At 43.7% G+C, this 19,745-nt stretch overlaps 1 protein-coding gene across 2 annotated transcripts in view; it reads left to right on the top strand.

Moving 5' to 3' along the window:
- Nucleotides 1-19,745, top strand: part of USP34 (ubiquitin specific peptidase 34) — a 150,559-nt gene that overhangs the window by 48,226 nt on the left and 82,588 nt on the right. Inside the window, exons 4-16 of one of the 2 annotated variants that reach the window (XM_083175874.1) lie at nucleotides 5,314-5,364; nucleotides 6,024-6,173; nucleotides 8,946-9,013; nucleotides 9,561-9,753; nucleotides 10,145-10,206; nucleotides 12,677-12,758; nucleotides 12,845-12,937; nucleotides 13,066-13,191; nucleotides 14,665-14,794; nucleotides 15,402-15,532; nucleotides 16,206-16,482; nucleotides 16,582-16,819; nucleotides 18,805-19,019. In XM_083175874.1, coding sequence (XP_083032000.1) covers nucleotides 5,314-5,364; nucleotides 6,024-6,173; nucleotides 8,946-9,013; nucleotides 9,561-9,753; nucleotides 10,145-10,206; nucleotides 12,677-12,758; nucleotides 12,845-12,937; nucleotides 13,066-13,191; nucleotides 14,665-14,794; nucleotides 15,402-15,532; nucleotides 16,206-16,482; nucleotides 16,582-16,819; nucleotides 18,805-19,019 — 1,816 coding nt within the window. Of the gene's footprint in view, nucleotides 1-5,313; nucleotides 5,365-6,023; nucleotides 6,174-8,945; nucleotides 9,014-9,560; nucleotides 9,754-10,144; nucleotides 10,207-12,676; nucleotides 12,759-12,844; nucleotides 12,938-13,065; nucleotides 13,192-14,664; nucleotides 14,795-15,401; nucleotides 15,533-16,205; nucleotides 16,820-18,804; nucleotides 19,020-19,745 lie in introns of both variants that reach the window. The other variant, XM_083175873.1, reaches the window with a different exon arrangement.

Consider the following 19,745-nt stretch of genomic DNA (forward strand, 5'->3'; position numbering starts at 1 on the left):
GGGGTTATGTTAATGGGATCCGGGTATACCTAGGTTGGGGGTAGGTCATACAGGGTGGGGGGTTATGGGGAGGTTTGTTTTGGGTTTTTGGGATTTTGCTTTAGTTTAGTTAGTTGGGGGGTCGTTTTCAGGGATCCAGGTACGCCTAGTTGGGGGTGGGTTGTACAGGGTGGGGGGTTATAGGGGTGGTTTGCTTTGGGTTTTTGGATGGGTTATGTTAATTTTCTATTTCTCCTGCTAGACCAGACATTTGACTATATAATGTCACATATAGTATACTGATCCTTCTTAATGGGTACTATATTGCCAAGCCAAACTACGTTAGTCACAAGGTTGATGTTTGGCTACACTCTAGTGTGGTATTTTACTGTGGACGCATACGTATACACCTGCTATTCCTGGAGCCCAAATGGCGCCTTTGGGTAATGGGAACTTCTATATCCTGTGATGGAACGACTTCATTTAATTTCTCCACACATAATACCCTTGATCGACTGTGATCTTCAAACACTATTTTTTTTTTATTATTGACACTCTGTGTATCATAGGTTTTATACACACCGTTTCTTTATTTCAGTATATGAGGAATTTGTCTGTGTCTATTACACCCTATGCTTACTGTGTCTTGGGTGTTCTGTTTGTTTATTCAAAAAAATCACAATAAAAATTACAGAATTTGAAAAAAAAAAAAAATGTCTGAGACATTACATAGTAGATAAGGCTGAATAAAGACTTGTGTCCATCTAGTTCAACCTACGTTTTAATAGCTTATCCCTTGTAAAAGACAGAATATGGTTCTTATTAGTACCCCTGGATATTTTTTATCCAATAAATGCTTGTCCAACCTTATTTTGAACATATTTATTGTATCTGCCAACACCACCTCTCCAGGAAGAGAGTTCCAAAGTTTGACTGCTCTGACCGTAAAGAATTTTTTTCTTTTGAGGGAACGAAATTTTCTTTCCTCTAATCTAAATTCGTGCCCTCGTGTCCTAGATTCCTTTCTTGCAGTAAAAAGGGTGCTTGAGAGTTCCTTATATTTGCCCCTGATATATTTGTACATGTTGAGCATGTCCCCCCTTAAACGTCTCTTCTCTAGTGTAAATAGTCCTAGCTTGCTTAATCTCTCCTCATAGCTTAAATTCTCCATTCCCCTAATAAGCTTTGTTGCTCTTCTTTGGGTTTTTTCCAATTCCATGATGTCCTTTTTATAGTGTGGGGCCCAGAACTGTACTCCATATTCAAGGTGTGGTCTAACCAATGCCTTGTACAGTGGCATAATTACTTTTGAGTCCCTAGTTTCCATGCCCCTTTTAATACATGCTAGAATTCTGTTGGCCTTTTTTGTTGCAATGTGACATTGAACACTGCACCCCAGCTTATTATCTATATGGACTCCTAGATCCTTTTCAAGTGCTGAAGTACCTAATGCCTCCCCGCTTAGGATGTAACTTGCACACTTGTTACGTCTCCCGAGATGCATAACCTTGCATTTATCCACATTGAACCTCATCTTCCACTTTTTAGCCCACTCATCTAGTTTGTTAAGATCATTTTGAAGCATATTCACATCCTCTGTTGATTCAATAACTCTACTCAGTTTTGTGTCATCAGCAAAGATGGATACATCGCTGAGAATCCCCATCCCGATATCGTTAATATAAATGTTAAACAAGATGGGCCCCAGTACCGAACCCTGTGGCACTCCACTTAGTACTGGTATCATAGTTGATACTGCACTGTTCACAACCACTCTTTGTTCTCTATTACACAGCCAGTTCCCTACCCATCTACAGATATTTGCACCTAGTCCCAGGTCCACCATTTTATTTATCAACCTCTTGTGTAGTACTGTATCAAAAGCTTTTGCAAAATCAAGGAAGACCACATCTACTGCGTTTCCATTATCAAGGTTTTTGCTGACATCCTCATAGAAGCCCAGTAAATTTGTCTGGCAGGAACGATTTTTCACAAACCCATGTTGATTAATACTAAGTAAACTATGAAGGTCTAAGTATTCCAGGATACCATCCCTTAAAATTCCTTCAAATATTTTACCCACTATTGATGTTAAACTCACAGGCCTGTAATTTGCAGGGTCATCCCTTTTACCTTTTTTAAATATTGGCACTACCTCTGCTATTCTCCAGTCTTTTGGTACCATACCTGTTGATAGTGAATTTTCAAAAATGCAATATAGAGGGGTCGCTAGTTCCTCCCTTAATTCCATTAGTACCCTAGGATGTATCCCATCTGGCCCTGGTGATTTGTTAGTTTTTATTTTGCTGAGCCTCAAAATTATATCCCCGGTCGAGAGATCCATTACAAACATTTTGCATAATACCTCGTTCTCACTGCCACAAAAACCCAGGATTTTGCCAAGGCAAGCATTCATTTCCCATGTCATATCTCAGTGTGAACGAGTATGAGTGAAATTACGAGGTGTAATGCCTGGGAATTACACACTGTTTTTTTGCTTGGTTATTCCTGGGAATTACACGGTTGTCCGCCAGTGTGAACAGGCGCGACCCAGGTTTTTCACACAGAACGTGAAAAAGCAAGCTGATTGGGTGACATGTGACATCCATTTAATTCTGCGGAGAGGAGACATGGCTCTCCAGAGGGATGAGTAGGTGCTGGAGCTGTTGGCTGTGAGATGGGAGGAGGAAATGAAGATGCAAGTGGCTGGCACTGTCAAGGATTCGACCGTGTACTACAACATATCAAAAATACTGTCTGCCCGTGGCATCCATAAAACCCAGCAGCAGGTTATGAACAAATGTAAAGCACCTCTTTGTGCTCAGATAAAAGACATCTTAGGCAGCCAATGAAATCTGCCTGAGATTCCTCAGACTTGTTGGCAGGGCAGACCTGTGAATCAGTGTGAACAGGGCAGACACAGGAATTTCCTGGTTCCAAGGTGCAGTGTGAGATGATCTGTGCCCACGCAAAAACCTGGGATCAAAAACACTGGATTTTGCCCTTATTCCACTTTTACACCAAAACTGCCGGGTCGCACCCGGGTTTTTGGACCCGGATGCGACTTGGCAGTTGTACCCTTTTACACCGGCATTATGCCGGGTAGGGGACGCCGGTGAATTTGGGCCCTGAGCCGGCGCTCGTAGATGACATCATCTCCAAGTGCCGGGAAGCCCACCGACTGTCACCCCCGCAGCGCCCCGACATGCTGGGGGAAAACCCAGCACCCAGGTAAGCTGCTGGGCTGCCCCCAGCCTCCGTGCGCCCCCAGCCTCCGTCCATTAGGTGAATGGATGCTGCACACAGGCATCCATTCACCTCTGCTGCTGTCTGCATAGTACCGCAGACAGCAGCTGAGGCTGTATGCAGCCCCTGCCCAATCGCCGGACTGACGTCAGGGCGCTGCGGTCTGGATGTTGGGGCTCCCTGATTGGAGGAAATGGGTCCCTGGGTCGGATGACCCAGGTTACCCATTTACATGGCCCCTGACTCCGGGGAAGCTTAGTGTCCGACCCTGAACATTTGGCGGGTCGTACACCGGGTAACAGGACCCGGGTTATTTTTTTAATTTTTTTTGCCCTTTTACACCAATCCCCGGCAATAATCCGGGTCGCGGCTCTGGTGTAAAAGGGGTATAACACTTTTATACACTATAATTTCTATACTGTTTTAACAGTTTGATGCCAGTTCTAATATATTTGCATATGAGTTACCCCTTGTAACCTACTTTTTATGTATGACTGCTGCTGCTCAATACAAATGTATAGAATAAATGTTAATTTTTAAAAGCTACCAAACTTTCATATCAATATGATTTAATGAGTGTTCACAAAGAGTTTTCCTTTGTGTTTTTGCTTTATTGCTATGAAATGCCTTCAAATATTTCTGACCACCAATAACCTTACATAAATATTAGTTTTTTTGTTACTGTAGGTTTTTAATATTTGATTGATGGTTTCACCTACTGATATTTATTTACCACTGCAATTAGATGGCCCACGCAGGATTGTAAACTTGTTGAAGTGTTTAGTCTCCATAAAGGTTTTTCAGTAGCGGAGAATGATTATTATTTCAGAAATATTTTACATTGATGTTCTACTAGGTGTTATTGTCCAATGTCATAACCTATGGGGTGTATTCATTGCGGCGATGAGGGGGATTTGTATGGCAAGGATGGCTTATTTTTGGCGAGGGAAAAGCCATTCTCGCTGTCCAACCCCATCACCATATTCAATGTTTGGGAGAAATCCTCGCGTTTGCCGCAAATGCAGCGAGTCCATTTTGATGGTCGCACTCGCCGTTTCCACCTCACTGAAAAGAACCATCGAGGTGAAAATGGCGAGGGAAGGCGTTGAATACTCTGACAGCGAACTATCAACACTTCCCACTAATGGCATTGATTACACCCCCTATGTATGTTAGCAAAGATGTACTTTAAAGCAGGTTATGTGTATTATTCTGCAAGCCAATTAGATGTGAATATCAATGTGTGACAGCGAACTTTCATACTGGACAATTGTGTGCACCCAAGAAATGCAAGATCATTTAGAGATGCAAATTTGGGGAACTCGCAGAAAAATTTGTTCAACATGTAACCTGGGAAAAGAGCATGAAAAAGTGTGGAAATCATTCTGAACCCCAGAAAAGGTGTCTGTTATAATAGCAGAACCATATAGAAAGCTTTTTTTTTTGTCCATAAGCAAAGTGTTGGAGGTTCTCTCCCATTAAGGGAAGACTTCAATTAGCCACTGTAGATTACCGCTGGCTAATTGACCCACCTGCCTCAGCGGGTCTAAAGAGATATCCCCATTAATTGGGGGGTTAACAGTGCTGCTTTAACAAACAAATCCATTAACTTTTCATTGAATCAAAGCGTTAACTGGCATTGAGCTGACTATCTGCAGCATTATTCATTTGGAGGGGTGTACCAGAGGTCCCTGTATTTTTTCCTCAAAATAAACTTTTTCCCTACGTCTTCTTGCTCATGTGGGTACACTTACAGTAATGCATATTAGCAGGCAGAAGGGTTTGCAAATTTTGAATTTGTGTTGTAAATTCAATGGTGCAAATTAGTTGTGAAAATGTCTTGCTCCTAATTGGACCGACCCTGCAGTGTTAAAGCTTAATTTTATATATGGTAGTACCTCAATGCCACTCCACTGGTTAAAGCCTAGCTTCATTTTATATACACATGGTGCATATCTACATAAGTATTCAAGTTGGAGGTTGTTTATTCCTTTGCATAGTAATCTGCAACTTTACCAATCCATTAGAACAAATAACAAATGAGCGCTTTTCAGTATTTTGGTTCTGATTCTCCTTTTGTTTTTCTAGGATATCTCTGCTCAAGAAAGCAATCTGTTAGGGGCCTTCTGTGATATGAACGTAAGTACAAATCTTTCCACAGAGTTAGGGGCACATTTAAGGGGGTATTCAATGCCTGCCGCTATTTCCGATCGGAGATCGTGCGCCTATGCAGTGCTGTCTTTCCCGACAGCATTGAAGTGGCAGCTTGTCAGAATGGACCTGACTTTAAAAGCAGTGAGGCCCGTTTTTTTCCAAAAACGGAGGTGGATTGTTGAGATCACGGCCAAATCTCGACAATCCACGGTGGTATTCACAGACACTACTCCTTTTCATCGGTCGGCAGGCGGGACATTGAATCCCGTCTGCTGATAAACAGGCGAGCGGACCGTAAACGGGCAAGGGTACCGACTGTCGGGACGTACCGACATTCTGGACCCGCAGTTGAATACCCACCTAAGTGTTTATACTGCCGATCTGCTAGCTACTGTATGAGACCCTGCTTCCTTGCTGGCGCATATTATAGTATTGCAAAAACTTGGAGTGATGCTCTGTCCATGTGCCGGCACATACACAGGTCACAAGCATTCAAATGAATGTCCCTGCTCTAAGATCTTATGTGCTTTTATATCCACACTGTCCGCACTACGCCATAGATTTCTGCTTTCCCTCTATGATGAATTAAATTATTTTCTTTTTCTACTTTGTATATTAAAATGTTTCCTGTTCTTATTTATTAGGATGTCGAGGTTCCTCTGCACCTTCTCCGTTATGTGTGTTTGTTCTGTGGGAAAAACGGCCTTTCTCTTATGAAGGATTGCTTTGAGTATGGATCTCCAGATACTCTTCCCTTTCTTATCGCTCATGCATTCATCACTGTTGTATCCAATGTAAGTGCCTTTTCTCTTCTGTATGCCAGCTCATTTACATTGTATTAGTAATTGACCTAAATCAACATTATTTCTAACTGTTGGAGGCTTTACATATAAATATTTTTCAGTGTTCCATAATAGTGTGTGAATAATGCCTTATAACTTGGCTTGGTGATTACTTTAAGGAATTTTACTTTACTTTCTGCGACTTGTCTACCGTTCCTACAATGTAGGAGGCAGTGCTTGGAGCAGTGCCAGCTCTAAGCGATGCCTCCTCCCCCACTGCCAATGATGCTCCGCGTATAAGTAAAGGCCCCCATAGCCCGACTTGTCCGATTACCCAGCAACTCCCCGGGAGGTTTCACACATGATTAGGCACTTGATGTGCCAAGTTTTGCATATGATAAATCGCCATGCGCTGCAGAGCCGGGTTGGGGACAGAGAGGCAGTGCGCGCGGGTGGACGCCGATGAACCGACGAGGGAGCTGGGCAGGAGGATCGGGGACTCACTCTGCAAGGGAAAAAAAACAATACAAATGAATGGGCAGCCAGTGATTGGCTGAGAGCTCTCTCAGCCAATTGCTGATTGGCTGAGTGCTCTCTCAGCCAATTGCTGATTGGCTGAGCGCTCTCTCAGCCAATTGCTGATTGGCTGAGCGCTCTCTCAGCCAATTGCTGATTGGCTGAGCGCTCTCTCAGCCAATTGCTGATTGGCTGAGAGCTCTCTCAGCCAATCACTGGCTGCCCATTCATTTGTAATGGTTTTTATTTTTTTCCTTGCAGAGTGAGTCCCCGTCCCCGATCCTCCTGCCCAGCTCCCTCGTCGGTTCACCGGAGTCCCCCCGCGAGCTGCCTCTGTGTCCCCTGACCGGCTCTCCAGCAAATCCCCCCCCACCCCCCACCAAGACCGGTTCGACTGCCCGACTCCGATCGGAGGGGATGTCAAAACATACGATTTCGGCCGATTTCATGGCCCGATTCATCCGAATCGGGTGAAATCGTGCCCAAATCATATAGTGTATGGGGGCCTTAAGTAACATTTTTCAGTGATTATTTTTAAAATTTTACAAAAAATGTCTCTAGACATTTGCCAGTTTTTCATGTATTTAATAATTTAAGAATAAAGAACAACCCCTACTGGGGGCTTGATTGCCCCTGGAGGTGTGTCTAGCAGAGTCCTGGTACAGCGCAATCCACTGCTGTAGCATTTTCCTATGACTATAAAACATTTATTTTTCTGTTGAAGTTTATCCACATGTGGAATCCCCCCCCCTTCACATTCACGCACACGCACACGCACACGCACACACACACACACACACACTTGTTATAACCCCACTTTAGTCTATAGGTCCCCATTGTAGAATTACATCTCTTCATCCGCCTATTGAATTAGGTCCCCCAACCCAAGTTTCCAATGGTCTTGTCCAGTGAAATTCCATCACCATAATTGAGCAGTTGATAAAAGAAAAGCATACAGTTTTCATTTAATCATTGTTGCATATGACACTGCATTCATCTTTACTGTGGTAAAAATGCAACTGGCTGATGTAACACATTGGGACTTTAAAAACAACTTGTTTGTTGCAGATGTTAATGGTATGTTAGAGTTGATGTGAGATTAACTAGCTAAACTTTCACATGGCCTACATGTCTTTGTCTTTTTTTTTTTTATAAATAAAGATATGTACAGTACTTCTACGTTGAACATATTCCCTTATTAAGTTTATCAGGGATATAGGAGTGTTACCACAGACTGCATCTTTTTATATGATCTAATGTAATGGTACTCTTTACTTAGAAGGGCGCCCATCTCGGCCATCTCGGGCATTGAATGCACTAAAAAATCAGGTGCGATGCGACAGACGAGATGCCCGAGATTTCCCATAGGGAACAATGTTAAATGTCTCAATTGACCCGATTTTCCTGTTCAATGCCTCAATTGACCCAATTTTTCCATAGGAAACAATGTTAAATGGGCAACAGAGGCCAAATAGGCACCCTGAAGTGAATAATGGCCACCCGAATTGTTAACGCCACCCCACGATCAACGTCAACCCGAAGCGTGGCGAGCGGCGGCGGTACGCGTCTTACGACCTTTTCATACCCCCACTATCCACGTCGGCGTGGAGTTGAGAATAGAAAGTGTGGCGAGCGCAGCGAGCCACCGAGCCCGAAGCGTGGCGAGCGGACGCGGATACCTTCACAGGTATCCGCGTCCCCTCGCGGGCTTCACAGCTGTCCGCGTACCCTCGCGGGGCTCGCTGCGCTCGCCACGCTTCGGGCTCGGTGGCTCGCTGCGCTCGCCACACTTTGTATTCTCAACTCCACGCCGACGTGGATAGTGGGGGTATGAAAAGGTCGTAGGACGCGTACCGCCGCCCCTCGCGGGCTCGCTGCGCTCGCCACGCATCGGGTTGACGTTGATCGTGGGGTGGCGTTAACAATTCGGGTGGCCATTATACACTTCAGGGTGCCTATTTGGCCTCTGTGGCCCATTTAACATTGTTTCCTATGGAAAAATCGGGTCAATTGAGGCATTGAACAGGAAAATTGGGTCAATTGAGACATTTAACATTGTTCCCACTGGGAAATCTCGGGCATCTCGTCGGTTGATCGCACCCGATTTTTTAGTGCATTCAATGCCCGAGATGCCCGAGATTTTTTACTAATGATGCCCACGATCAAAATCGTGGGCGCCCTTCTAAGTAAAGAGTACCCATGTAATATATAGAATATACAGCTGTAGTTGGCTAGATCTAGTTTTTATTTATTGTGTTTGCCTTGCAGATCAGAATATGGCTGCACATCCCAGCTGTTATGCAGCATATTATACCATTTAGGACCTATGTTATAAGGTAAGTGTCCATTGACAAGACTCCTCCTGCTAGTCCGTAGGGAAGCTTATGGGTAGGGGTTTGAATTTGGAAGCTTAAGGTGTGTACACATGGTGCAATATGGCCGCTGAGCAATTTTGGCTTAATATCTCTCGGCAATATATTGCTCAGTGTAATGATTACATCAGCAACCAGCGATTGTGGCTGAAAATTGCCTCAAAATTGTCTCATTCTGTCTCTACCTCATTTTCTCTAGAAGTCACTGGTGCACTGTGCACAAGCGGACAGCAATTTTTAGCCATAATTGAAGGAGCATGCTCCTGCGACCTTTACGGGCTGGCTGCAGGCGCGCACTCCTAGCAATTTATTGTCCACAACACAAAAAACACACTAGCGATATGGTCACTCAGCGACCCTTTAGCCAGTGATAAGGGCTATAATCGCCCTTTGTGCACAGGACTTAACACCGTGCACCTCTTAAGATCCTCCCCTTACATTAAATTTAAATGAAAAGTTGGCGAGGATGCAGGAAACCCCGCAGAACTCACTCTCCTTTTTCTACCTCCAGGTACTTGTGTAAACTGTCTGACCAGGAGCTGCGGCAGAGTGCAGCCCGCAACATGGCTGACCTAATGTGGAGTACTGTGAAGGAGCCCCTGGACACGGCTTTGTGCTTTGACAAAGAGAGCCTGGACTTGGCATTCAAATACTTCATGTCACCCACACTAACAATGCGGCTTGCTGGACTGAGTCAGATAACGGTGAGTACTCCATGGCGACCTTTGTTACAGATATTCTCTAGGGCTGTGTATTGATGATTAGAGGATTTGCAGATTGGTTATTCATCCCACCAGCTTGAAAATGCAAAGAAATAAAGATATAAATTTGGAAATGGGAACAAAATACTTAATTACCTTCTTAAGTTCCGCAAACAAATGCCTTCACTTAGAGTATTCTCTTCCTGCTCTAGCTTATTCTTGTCAGAGTCCATTAAGCAGTTCAGTTCAAACCAGTTTATTCATGTAACATTTTAAACTGGTTTATTTACATCACATTTATTCACATCACATAAGTTATTCTACATGCCCTCTTTATGCTGGATTGTTGTTGCCCCCTTCTCATACTCCTGTAATTTGCTTTTTCCTATTTTAGAATCAGCTGCATACATTTAATGATGTCTGCAACAATGAGTCTTTGGTATCTGACACAGAAACGTAAGTGTATTTATTTTGCTTAAGTGTTTCAGAGGTATATGTTCTGCAGTGGCCACATGCCTACACATTCAGGGCCTGGTTTGATTAGAGTAGTTGGTTTGGTTTAGTAATACATATGTGGATATTGATTTGCATGGTGCTGGTACTAATCGTCATTCACTATAATGGAGTAGTAATGTACAAACAAATTTCAAATTAACAGTTTAAATTAATTATTTGGGGTCTTCTCCCTATTGACATTCAGGGGCTGATTCATCCAAGTCAGGCCTGTCCAAACTGCGGCCCTCCAGCAGTTGTGAAACTACACATCCCAGCGTGCCCTGCCACAATTTTAGCATTTTCTAACAGCAATAATGTGGCAGGGCATGATGGGATGTGTAGTTTTACAACAGCTGGAAGACTTCAGGTTGGACAGGCCTGATCTAAGTTCTAGGTCCAGCTGTGCTTGTGACAACACATACAAATCTTGCTTGGTATTTGTTCTGTGGGTTGCAAACAAAAACAAGCAAAGTTTGCCTGTCGGCGTGCATGTTTCATGTGGAACCTCACCGGTAACTAAATCGGCTCTTTAAAGTTTATAATTATGTCAAACCTCAGTATCATAAAATTCATATTTGTAAGTTCAATTTCATGTCTGACTATTGCTGCACTGCAATATGAAGGTAGCAGCAGCTGAATTATTGGTTTCCTACCCTTTTCACCCCAATAAATAAGCGTATTTTTAAGCTTTATTTTTTACATATTTTCTTGCTTTGATAAGGAACTTACCCCTCGACACTTATGTTTCAACTTATCTCTATTGTTTTGCAATGAAACAATAGAATGAGAACCTTTTCCCTCCTACCCAACCCAGTTTAATTGCTAAACGGTTAACTAACCAATGCTTGAACGTAAGCCTGCAGCTTTTGTAAAAGAGTCTTCATAATTAAAATCTGACTTCTCATGACTTCCACTTTATTTGTGCTACAAATAGCTTACGTTTGCTTAGGTCAGGGCTTGACAAATTTTTCTAAAATCTAGGAGACAAGACAAAAGTGTAGGAGCCAGACAAACTAAACCCCCCCCCCCCCCCCCAAAAAAAAAAACAACAACACAAAAACATGTATTGGGATATATGCACAGGTGTATTTAACAGCAGGCCACCAAACACAGAATATGCTGCAGAGATTTAGTAACAAACACAAATATAATTCCTGATCACAACTGCAGTCAAACAAGCAATTATTATGCACAGAAGAAGAGCAACATATACTGCATTTCTAGAATAAAGCTAACTGGATAATGTCCACTAAAATTTAGTAGACATTATCCAGTTACTGACATGATTGTAGAAATGAACCATGTATACCTATTTTCTGCATAATAATGACTTGTTTGACTGAGGGGTAGACAGGGGCAGGAGGTACAGAGCTATTGGGCAGGTAGATTTAAAATAGACGGCCGCCGCACTTAAATTTAGCAGGCACCTCTAACCAACTGCCGGAGACGATGGGCATGCCCTTGCGGAGGGGGGGGGTGGGGGGGTAGTTGCTGTGGCATCACGTGGTACACTGTCAGGAGGGCTGACACTGCTGGGATGGGCAAGATACACAGCAGGGCTGCAGGAGGGTGGCTGGGCTGGAGACACAATGTCACTGCTCAGCAGGGAAGCTAGTTTCAAATAGCCGGCCACTGCACGCAGTAACAGTCGGCCAGGCAGCCAGTCAGCCGTTACATGTTCACTAGTGTTCCTTTAATCCATTATACCCCTTTCTCACTAGTACAAAAATTCCAGATTTTTGCACGTGAACGTGCATCAACCTGGGATTTCTGTGTGTAAAGGCAATCTACCTAGGACAAAGTCAGTGGCGTATCTAGTGTAAGGCAGCCCCCGCTGCTGCTTGGGGGAGCGGGCAGCAGCGGGGGCGCTGGCAGCCGCCCGGCACACTGTTTGACAATTATCATCAATGACTTACATGCTGCTGCTGCCGCAGTGTGCCGCCTGTTGTGGCAATACTGGGTGCAGCACAGACGTGGACTCGGAACCCCCCTTCCCCCAGCTACAGCCTCCGAGTCTCCCGCATGTTCCTGCATGCCGCTGACCAGCATGCAGTTAATGAAAGCCCGGCTTGCTGCCCCCGCACACACCCGTCACGCAACATTTTTAGTTACGCCACTGGACAAAGTCCCCGGTTCCCGACCCAGCTCTTTACCAGGGTCGGGGCTTAGACCTGGGCATTTTACGGCTTTTAGACCTGCAAATTTCCAAGATCAGATATCTCAAAGGGGTTTAACTGTATCTGTTCTTTCAGTTTTATTTGTAGAACAGGGAAAATATTTGTTAATGCGGTTTTCTTAGTACTGACAGCTGTCTATACTGTGAGTGCTATGTCAAATATGTAAAAAATAACAGAAATACCAACACTGTATTTAATATACTTCACTGTGTTTAAAATTAATAAATGAAACCATTTATTTTGAAATGTTACAGATCTATAGCAAAAGAGCTGGCAGATTGGCTTATCAGCAATAATGTTGTAGAACATATTTTTGGACCAAACCTACACATTGAGGTTGGTGTAATTCTTATTTTATGCTTATGTGCCCGTTATTTCTTGTGGAACTTAAACACTACCTTGTGCTTTTTATACCTTTCTAGATCCTCAAACAATGCCAAGTTATCCTGAATTTCCTAGCTGCAGAAGGACGCCTGAGCACTCAGCACATAGACTGTATCTGGGCGGCAGCGCAGGTACTGTTCCGCCACTGTGTATAGTACGCCACTGCTATGAAGACCATAAAATATGACATCCATTAATCTTTGATAATACAATTATACATTTAATCATCCTAACACAATTTCTTTTTACTTTACTGCAGTTGAAGCATTGTAGTCGCTATATACATGATCTGTTTCCTTCATTGATAAAAAACCTGGATCCAGTGCCGCTGAGACATCTTCTGAATCTTGTTTCTGGCCTTCACCCCAGCGCGCACACAGAGCAGGTAAAGAGTATTACCTGTGTACCTCTGTGGCTTATAGCTGCCTTCTCTACCTCGTGTTGTAATAGACATTCGCTGTGGCTCTGGATGGTTGCATGTTTTATAAATGAAGGCGTTTCTCAGTGAGCAAAGATGAAATGTTTTTGTATATTGTCTATATGTGTTCCGATGCAGCCCTTAGACCTTCCACCACACAACTGGACATCTGTAACATTTATTCATACACATAGGACTTTGGAATCACAGCTGATCTGACTTTTGGGTCAATGGTAAATGCAAGCATACCAATACTGGTAGATACTTATTACCCACCATAATCTGAGATTCTAGGCCAGTTCGGTTATATACATGCTTATTGGCCTTCGTAGTCTCAGTGTGAATGAACACTTTTACTATTGTTGTGTTTTACTTGTTTTACTCATCACTTTACTATGTATAGATGTTTGCTGACCATTAAATATATATTGTATAAGAATAATCTGTTAAGGAATACACACAGTGCAGTTTTGGCCTAACTTTCCTTATGATTTTTTCTATATAGTCAAAACTGTACAACCCCGCGCGGACAGTATCGCAAGTAAAAATAGACTTTGCGGACACAGTCCATTTTTACTACAGAGCAGATCATTAATTCGGTCCAATATTTTTATACGGACTTGGTTGATACTTTACTACCCAAGTAGGCATAGAGATTTAAATATATGTGTTAGTCACTTGTCAGTTGATACTGCTATTCATATATTTTTATACATTAAAAACCCTTAATATTATCATTGTAATACCCAATTGATTCTCCATTTGTTTTTAGTAGCGCTCCTCCACACTTCTGGTGTGTTTTTTGCAAGTAGGCATAGAGTCAGATATAATGTGCCGAAGGCAGTGAGGCATGTCCGAAGCAGGGCGAGCGCTGCAGTACACGTATACGTTGTTCATATCAACATAGACTCCAAAAAAGTGTAAACCTCGTGTTGACCTTAACCCTTTGAGTGCCAACATTGCTGTAAACGATGTACAAAATGTCTGCTAAAAATGCCAGGGCCGTAGTCATGGAATATGAATCACTTTAGTTATTGCCAGCAAATCTCACAGCAACGTTGGGTTAAGCTTGTGTCGACCTTCTGTCGTGGTTGACCTGGTATGTCAGGTGTCTTCCTAGTCACTGGCAACCAATAGTGCACGACCTAGTATCCCAGAACCGCTGGGTCAATGCATCCACTGATATTTTTCGGCTGCGGGGATCTACTATGCGTATGCCCCTGTAGAAGCATTCAGTGAGTTTGGGAAATGCCAGCCTTTCTTTTATATTCCTTCTTCACCCTCTATAGCACAACATGAAGCTATGGTTGTAGTGGTAACTCTGCGAGGAAGACGACCTGCTTAATGTCTGGTTAACTAGTAACATGTTTAAAAACTGTATCTGTTCTGTCTGAATCATGAGCCACTACTGTTCAGCTAATGGAATTGTTCTTTTGACAGACCTTGTATTTGGCATCAATGTTAATTAAAGCCCTCTGGAACAATGCGCTGGCAGCTAAAGCCCAACTTTCTAAACAGAGCTCATTTGCATCATTGCTGAATACTAACCTACCAATGGGTAACAAGAAGGGTAAGTCTGTGTCCTGTTACCTGTTCCTCCTTTCCTCCTTTTAGGGAGATCATACTAACCCGGCTTTAGAGGTATAAAAGAAGGACCTGACATTTTTAACTGTACTTTAGTAGGTAACCAAGAATGATTGTCCATGCTGCTAATGCTGGCTATACATTTTCATTTCTCTGCCTGATCAGCTGATAATTATCTGATTGGGCTGATAATAGATTAGTGTATTAATGCAACGGATGAGTATTGATCTCTAGGACGCACAAAATGACCCCGTATGTCTGGTAGATCTAATGTTTGGTCAGCGGCATGTGGCCGTATATGTACGGCCCGCCGCGTGACATTACTTTATTCCATCACAGGTGAGGAAGGATATAGTGTGGCCGTATACAGAGATCTCACAGTGTATGCCCGGAATTTGCTTTAGAGAATTAATTTAATTAATTTTTTTTTTGTTCTTTGTACTGCCATTTGCAGAATCCTTTTTTTTCTCTCTTTTTTATAATGCTGTCATTTTATAATAAATATGTTAATCGTTGACTAAATTGACATGTTATACCTTAGTTTATCTTAGTATAGATTATAGAATACCGGGTAAATAAATGTGTATTTGCAGGTTCACCGGCAGCTAGCCCCCAGAGCAGTGACAATAGTGACACTCATCACAGTGGCGGAAGTGACATAGAAATGGATGAACAAATCATGAACAGATCAAAGCATGTACAACAGCGACTGTCAGATACTGAGGTATTGGCTCGTTCATTCTTACCATGCAGTGTACGGTTGTGAATGTCAGTATGTGATAAGATGTTGTAAGTTCTGCAGTTAGAGGCAATCGGAACATTTCCAAACATCTTTGCAACGTCATGTTTGAATAATAGTCAATGCTTTTTATGTAATTTATTGTGTGGAAGGGGAGGTGCCGATAATCTGGCACCCTCAGTTCCAGCAGTGTGCCGGATTATCAGTGATATATCTCCAGGACCAAACCCCCCCCCCCCCCCCCCCCCTGCGCCATTTCACCCCATGCAATGCAACACCACAGTGCTCCAAAAAAAACCTTTCACAGTGCACCTTACCCAGCCCCACCACCTCGCTGCTTCTCCCGGCCTCCTCCCACGCATGGTTTCCTGTTTCCACCAGCAACGCCCCCACAGCTTGGCTCCTCGACCAGCAGTGTGACACCACCCGCTGACCGTCTAAACCCCCACCAGCAGGCTAATTTTCCCCGGCACCTAATGTGTCTAGATTAAAAGAGGTGCTAGACCATTAGGTACTAGAACCTGGGTGGTGTACTTGTTTTTGGTTTGCAAGCACCTGTTGTTATAAACCAAATTACTGTACTTTTTAATCACATTTATTGTCTTCTTATTTTGGATAATAGTCTATTTTAATGAGTGTTTCTTTCTCATATTATGAGGAATCCATGCAAGGCAGCTCAGATGAAACTGCAAACAGCGGTGAGGATGCCAGCAGTGGACCAGGAAGTAGTAGTGGGCACAGTGATGGGTCAAGCAATGAAGTCAATTCCAGTCATGCCAGTCAGTCTGCGGGCAGCCCAGGCAGTGAGGTGCACTCAGAGGATATAGCAGATATGGAAGCCTTAAAAGAAGAGGATGAGGAAGAGGAGCATTCCCACAACCCATCAAAAAACAGAGTAGTCGATCTCCAGAAGAGAAAGATGGAATCACAACCTGGTATTTGTTTGGGGGAGCCTCAGGGCGCCACGGACATGGGTACATCAGGCAAAGGGACGTGCAAGGACCTGGTTTTTAATTCGGAGTCTGTTCAACCAGGTGACAATCGCATTCGGATCTTGGATGCCTGCTCCCACGCTGAAGAGCCTGAGCATGACGTGACGGGAGAGATGGATGGTGGCCACATGCAAGGCTCTCACGATACCTGCATCGCACGCACTGGGGACTTCCTTGGAGAGGCTATTGGAAACGAGCTGTTTAACTGCAGACGGTTTATTGGGCCCCATCATCACCACCACCATCATCATCACCACCATCACCACCACCACCACGAGGGGTAAGTCCATCGTGTGCTTTCTTTTCAAATATGCTTTGTTTTCACAGAAAGGGGCTAACCAATATTGTCACTACAGCTGGTGTGTCTCATCACACTCGATAGGCCGCTGCAGTGTAGTGTGCGCTGAAACGTAATCATGTATACAAACATGTCCTGTTCATCAACCATGTTTGAAACAATTGCATGCATTCTTTTTCAATTAGTTGGATATTTCTATTACATTATTGTATCTTTTTTAGGTCACAGGGTCTCCCTGGGCCCTGTGCTTCTCTATGTAGGAGAAACTTCATAATCAGACTGGCAATCTTGCTAAGTTTACCATTTCAGTTGCAAAAGTACAGTCTGTCAGCCAAAAGACCAAGTAAATAATTTAAGATGCTCATGTAGAAGTTCCTTATTAGCAAGACAGGTTGGCTCTTACAGGAAACAGATGGTGCAGCTATCCAATCAGGAGCATCCCACTCAACACCGTTTCAACTATTTGCAAAGTCTTCTGTTATTCAGATTGGTGGTGATGTTAGAGGGTCTTTATCTCTTGTTGTGGGGTCCAGCAGGAAGGACAATCCCCAGTCTGCTAGTGATGTGACACAGATGGTTTTAGCTGTATTTGAACATAATTCTGCTGGTGAGGCCTCCCTGAAGGGATGGTTATAAACTAAACTACAGTATATAATTGTAGGTCGTGTGATGCCTGCTTTTAGTGTTTGGCCTGAGCTGCTGTAAATACCATACGCATAGCAATCTGAATCGGTAATTGGAAACGTAATATTCTACAGGGGAGGTCTGTAGCCTACATAATGGTCGCACATTTATCTCTGTAATAAGGAAGCAACTCCTGATAATATATCAGCAGGTATTTTATACCAGTGGTGCGTGCTATAACATACTGATATTGACAATATATAGCGGGAATGGGGAACCTTTGGCCCTCCAACTGTTGTGGAACTACACATCCCAGCATGCCTTGTTACAGTTTTGCTATGTGTCGATGATACAACTGTTGCAGGGCATGCTGGGATGTGTAGTTCAACAACAGCTGGAGGGCCAAATGTTCCCCATCCCTGATATAGAGGGAAGGAGCTATGGGTGCATGGGACGCATTGGATTGCTGCATGTTGTAACCTACAATTCAGTAGTGTTATTGCCCTTTTTAGAATTATATTATGTTATGTTACATATTTTTATGTGAATTCACAATTGCCCTGAAATCTTCGGTACTTGTGGATTATCACGGCTCCCACGATGTGCATCGCATAGCAAAAATCGCATCGCATGCGTTTTTTTTTTTTAACAGAAAAGCATCCAAATGCATTGAAATTAGTATCAAACATGTTCAATGGTCCCCAAATGTCATGTTTGAGGCTGTACCACCCCCACTATCAACGCGAACCCGAAGCGTGGAGAGCGCAGCGAGCCCGCGAGGGGCGGCGGTACACGTCCTACGACCTTTTCATACCCCCACTATCCACGTTGGCGTGGAGTTGAGAATAGAAAGTGTGGCGAGCGGACACGGACACCTTCACAGGTATACGCGTCCCCTCGCGGGCTTCACAGGTGTCCGCGTCCCCTCGCGGGGCTCGCCACGCTTCGGGCTCGGTGGCTCGCTGCGCTCGCCACACTTTCTATTCTCAACTCCACGCCGACGTGGATAGTGGGGGTATGAAAAGGTCATAGGACGCGTACCGCCGACCCTCGCGGGCTCGCTGCACTCGCCACGCTTCGGGTTTGCGTTGATACTGGGGGTGGTACTGCCTCAAAAATTACATTTGGGGGCCATTGAACATGTTTGATACTAATTTCAATGCATTTGGATGCTTTTCTGTTAAAAAACGCATGCGATTTTGTAAAAAAATTATAAACTGCAAAAATCGCATCCAATGCATGCCACTATATATGGCATGCGATGGGAGCCGTGATAATCCACAAGTACCAAATCTTCTACATGGACTCTGTCAAAGGCTTACCCGGTACCCCTTGTGTTTTAGGCACATGGTAGATGACATGCTGAGCGCAGATGACGTGAGTTGTAGCAGCTCGCAAGTAAGTGCAAAGTCTGAGAAAAACATGGCAGACTTTGATGGAGAAGAATCTGGCTGTGAAGAGGAACTTGTACAAATCAATTCACATGCGGAGCTGACCTCTCACCTCCAACAGCACCTCCCAAACCTGGCATCAATCTACCATGAACATCTGAGCCAAGGCAAGGTCGATTGCTGATGAAACCTAATTACCCCTTGTTCAGCAGAACCACTGTTATTAAATGTCAGCTGAAACTTATACCAGCAGTGTAGCTATTTAATGGTTCCTGAAAATATTTCATTGATAGAAGTGTTAAAGTATACATTCAGCATTCTTTGAGTTTTATGTTGGAATTAACAATAAACTGATGGAAGTATTCTGCTTATTCTGACATGTATATGTATCGCCTAATGGGGTGCCGGTCCCGACAGTCATTTACCAGATGTCAGGATGCCGAATGTTAAAACACCGACAGACGGGTTCCCGACGGCCACCGGCTATTCTCCCTTGTGGGGGTCCACGACCACCATAGAGGGAGAATAGAATAGGTGGCGAGCATAGTGAGCCACTGTGCCCGCAAGGGGCTTTGTTGCGCTCGCCATGTTGTCTGAGTCCGGCCAGTCGGGATCCCGACGTCGGGCTAATGACTTTCGGGATCCCGACTGTCGGAACCCTATACCACACCCGCCTAATGAAAGTAATTTATAGTCTGTCATTACTTCTATCCTTGGCCTTTGAGTGGAAACGGCAAAGAAGTCTAAATGCTGATCCTAACAAGTATTTTGCTGCTGCAATCAGCATTTTTTCAGTCCAGAATTTGGAGCCGATATTTACAGAACATATGGCAGGGGTTAATTTCTAAATAGCACTAATCATTAAGGAAACGTATAACTTGTATTATCTTGAA

This window comes from Crinia signifera, chromosome 3 (assembly GCF_055691185.1).
Source record: "Crinia signifera chromosome 3, ASM5569118v1, whole genome shotgun sequence".
NCBI classification, from domain to species: Eukaryota; Metazoa; Chordata; class Amphibia; order Anura; family Myobatrachidae; genus Crinia; species Crinia signifera.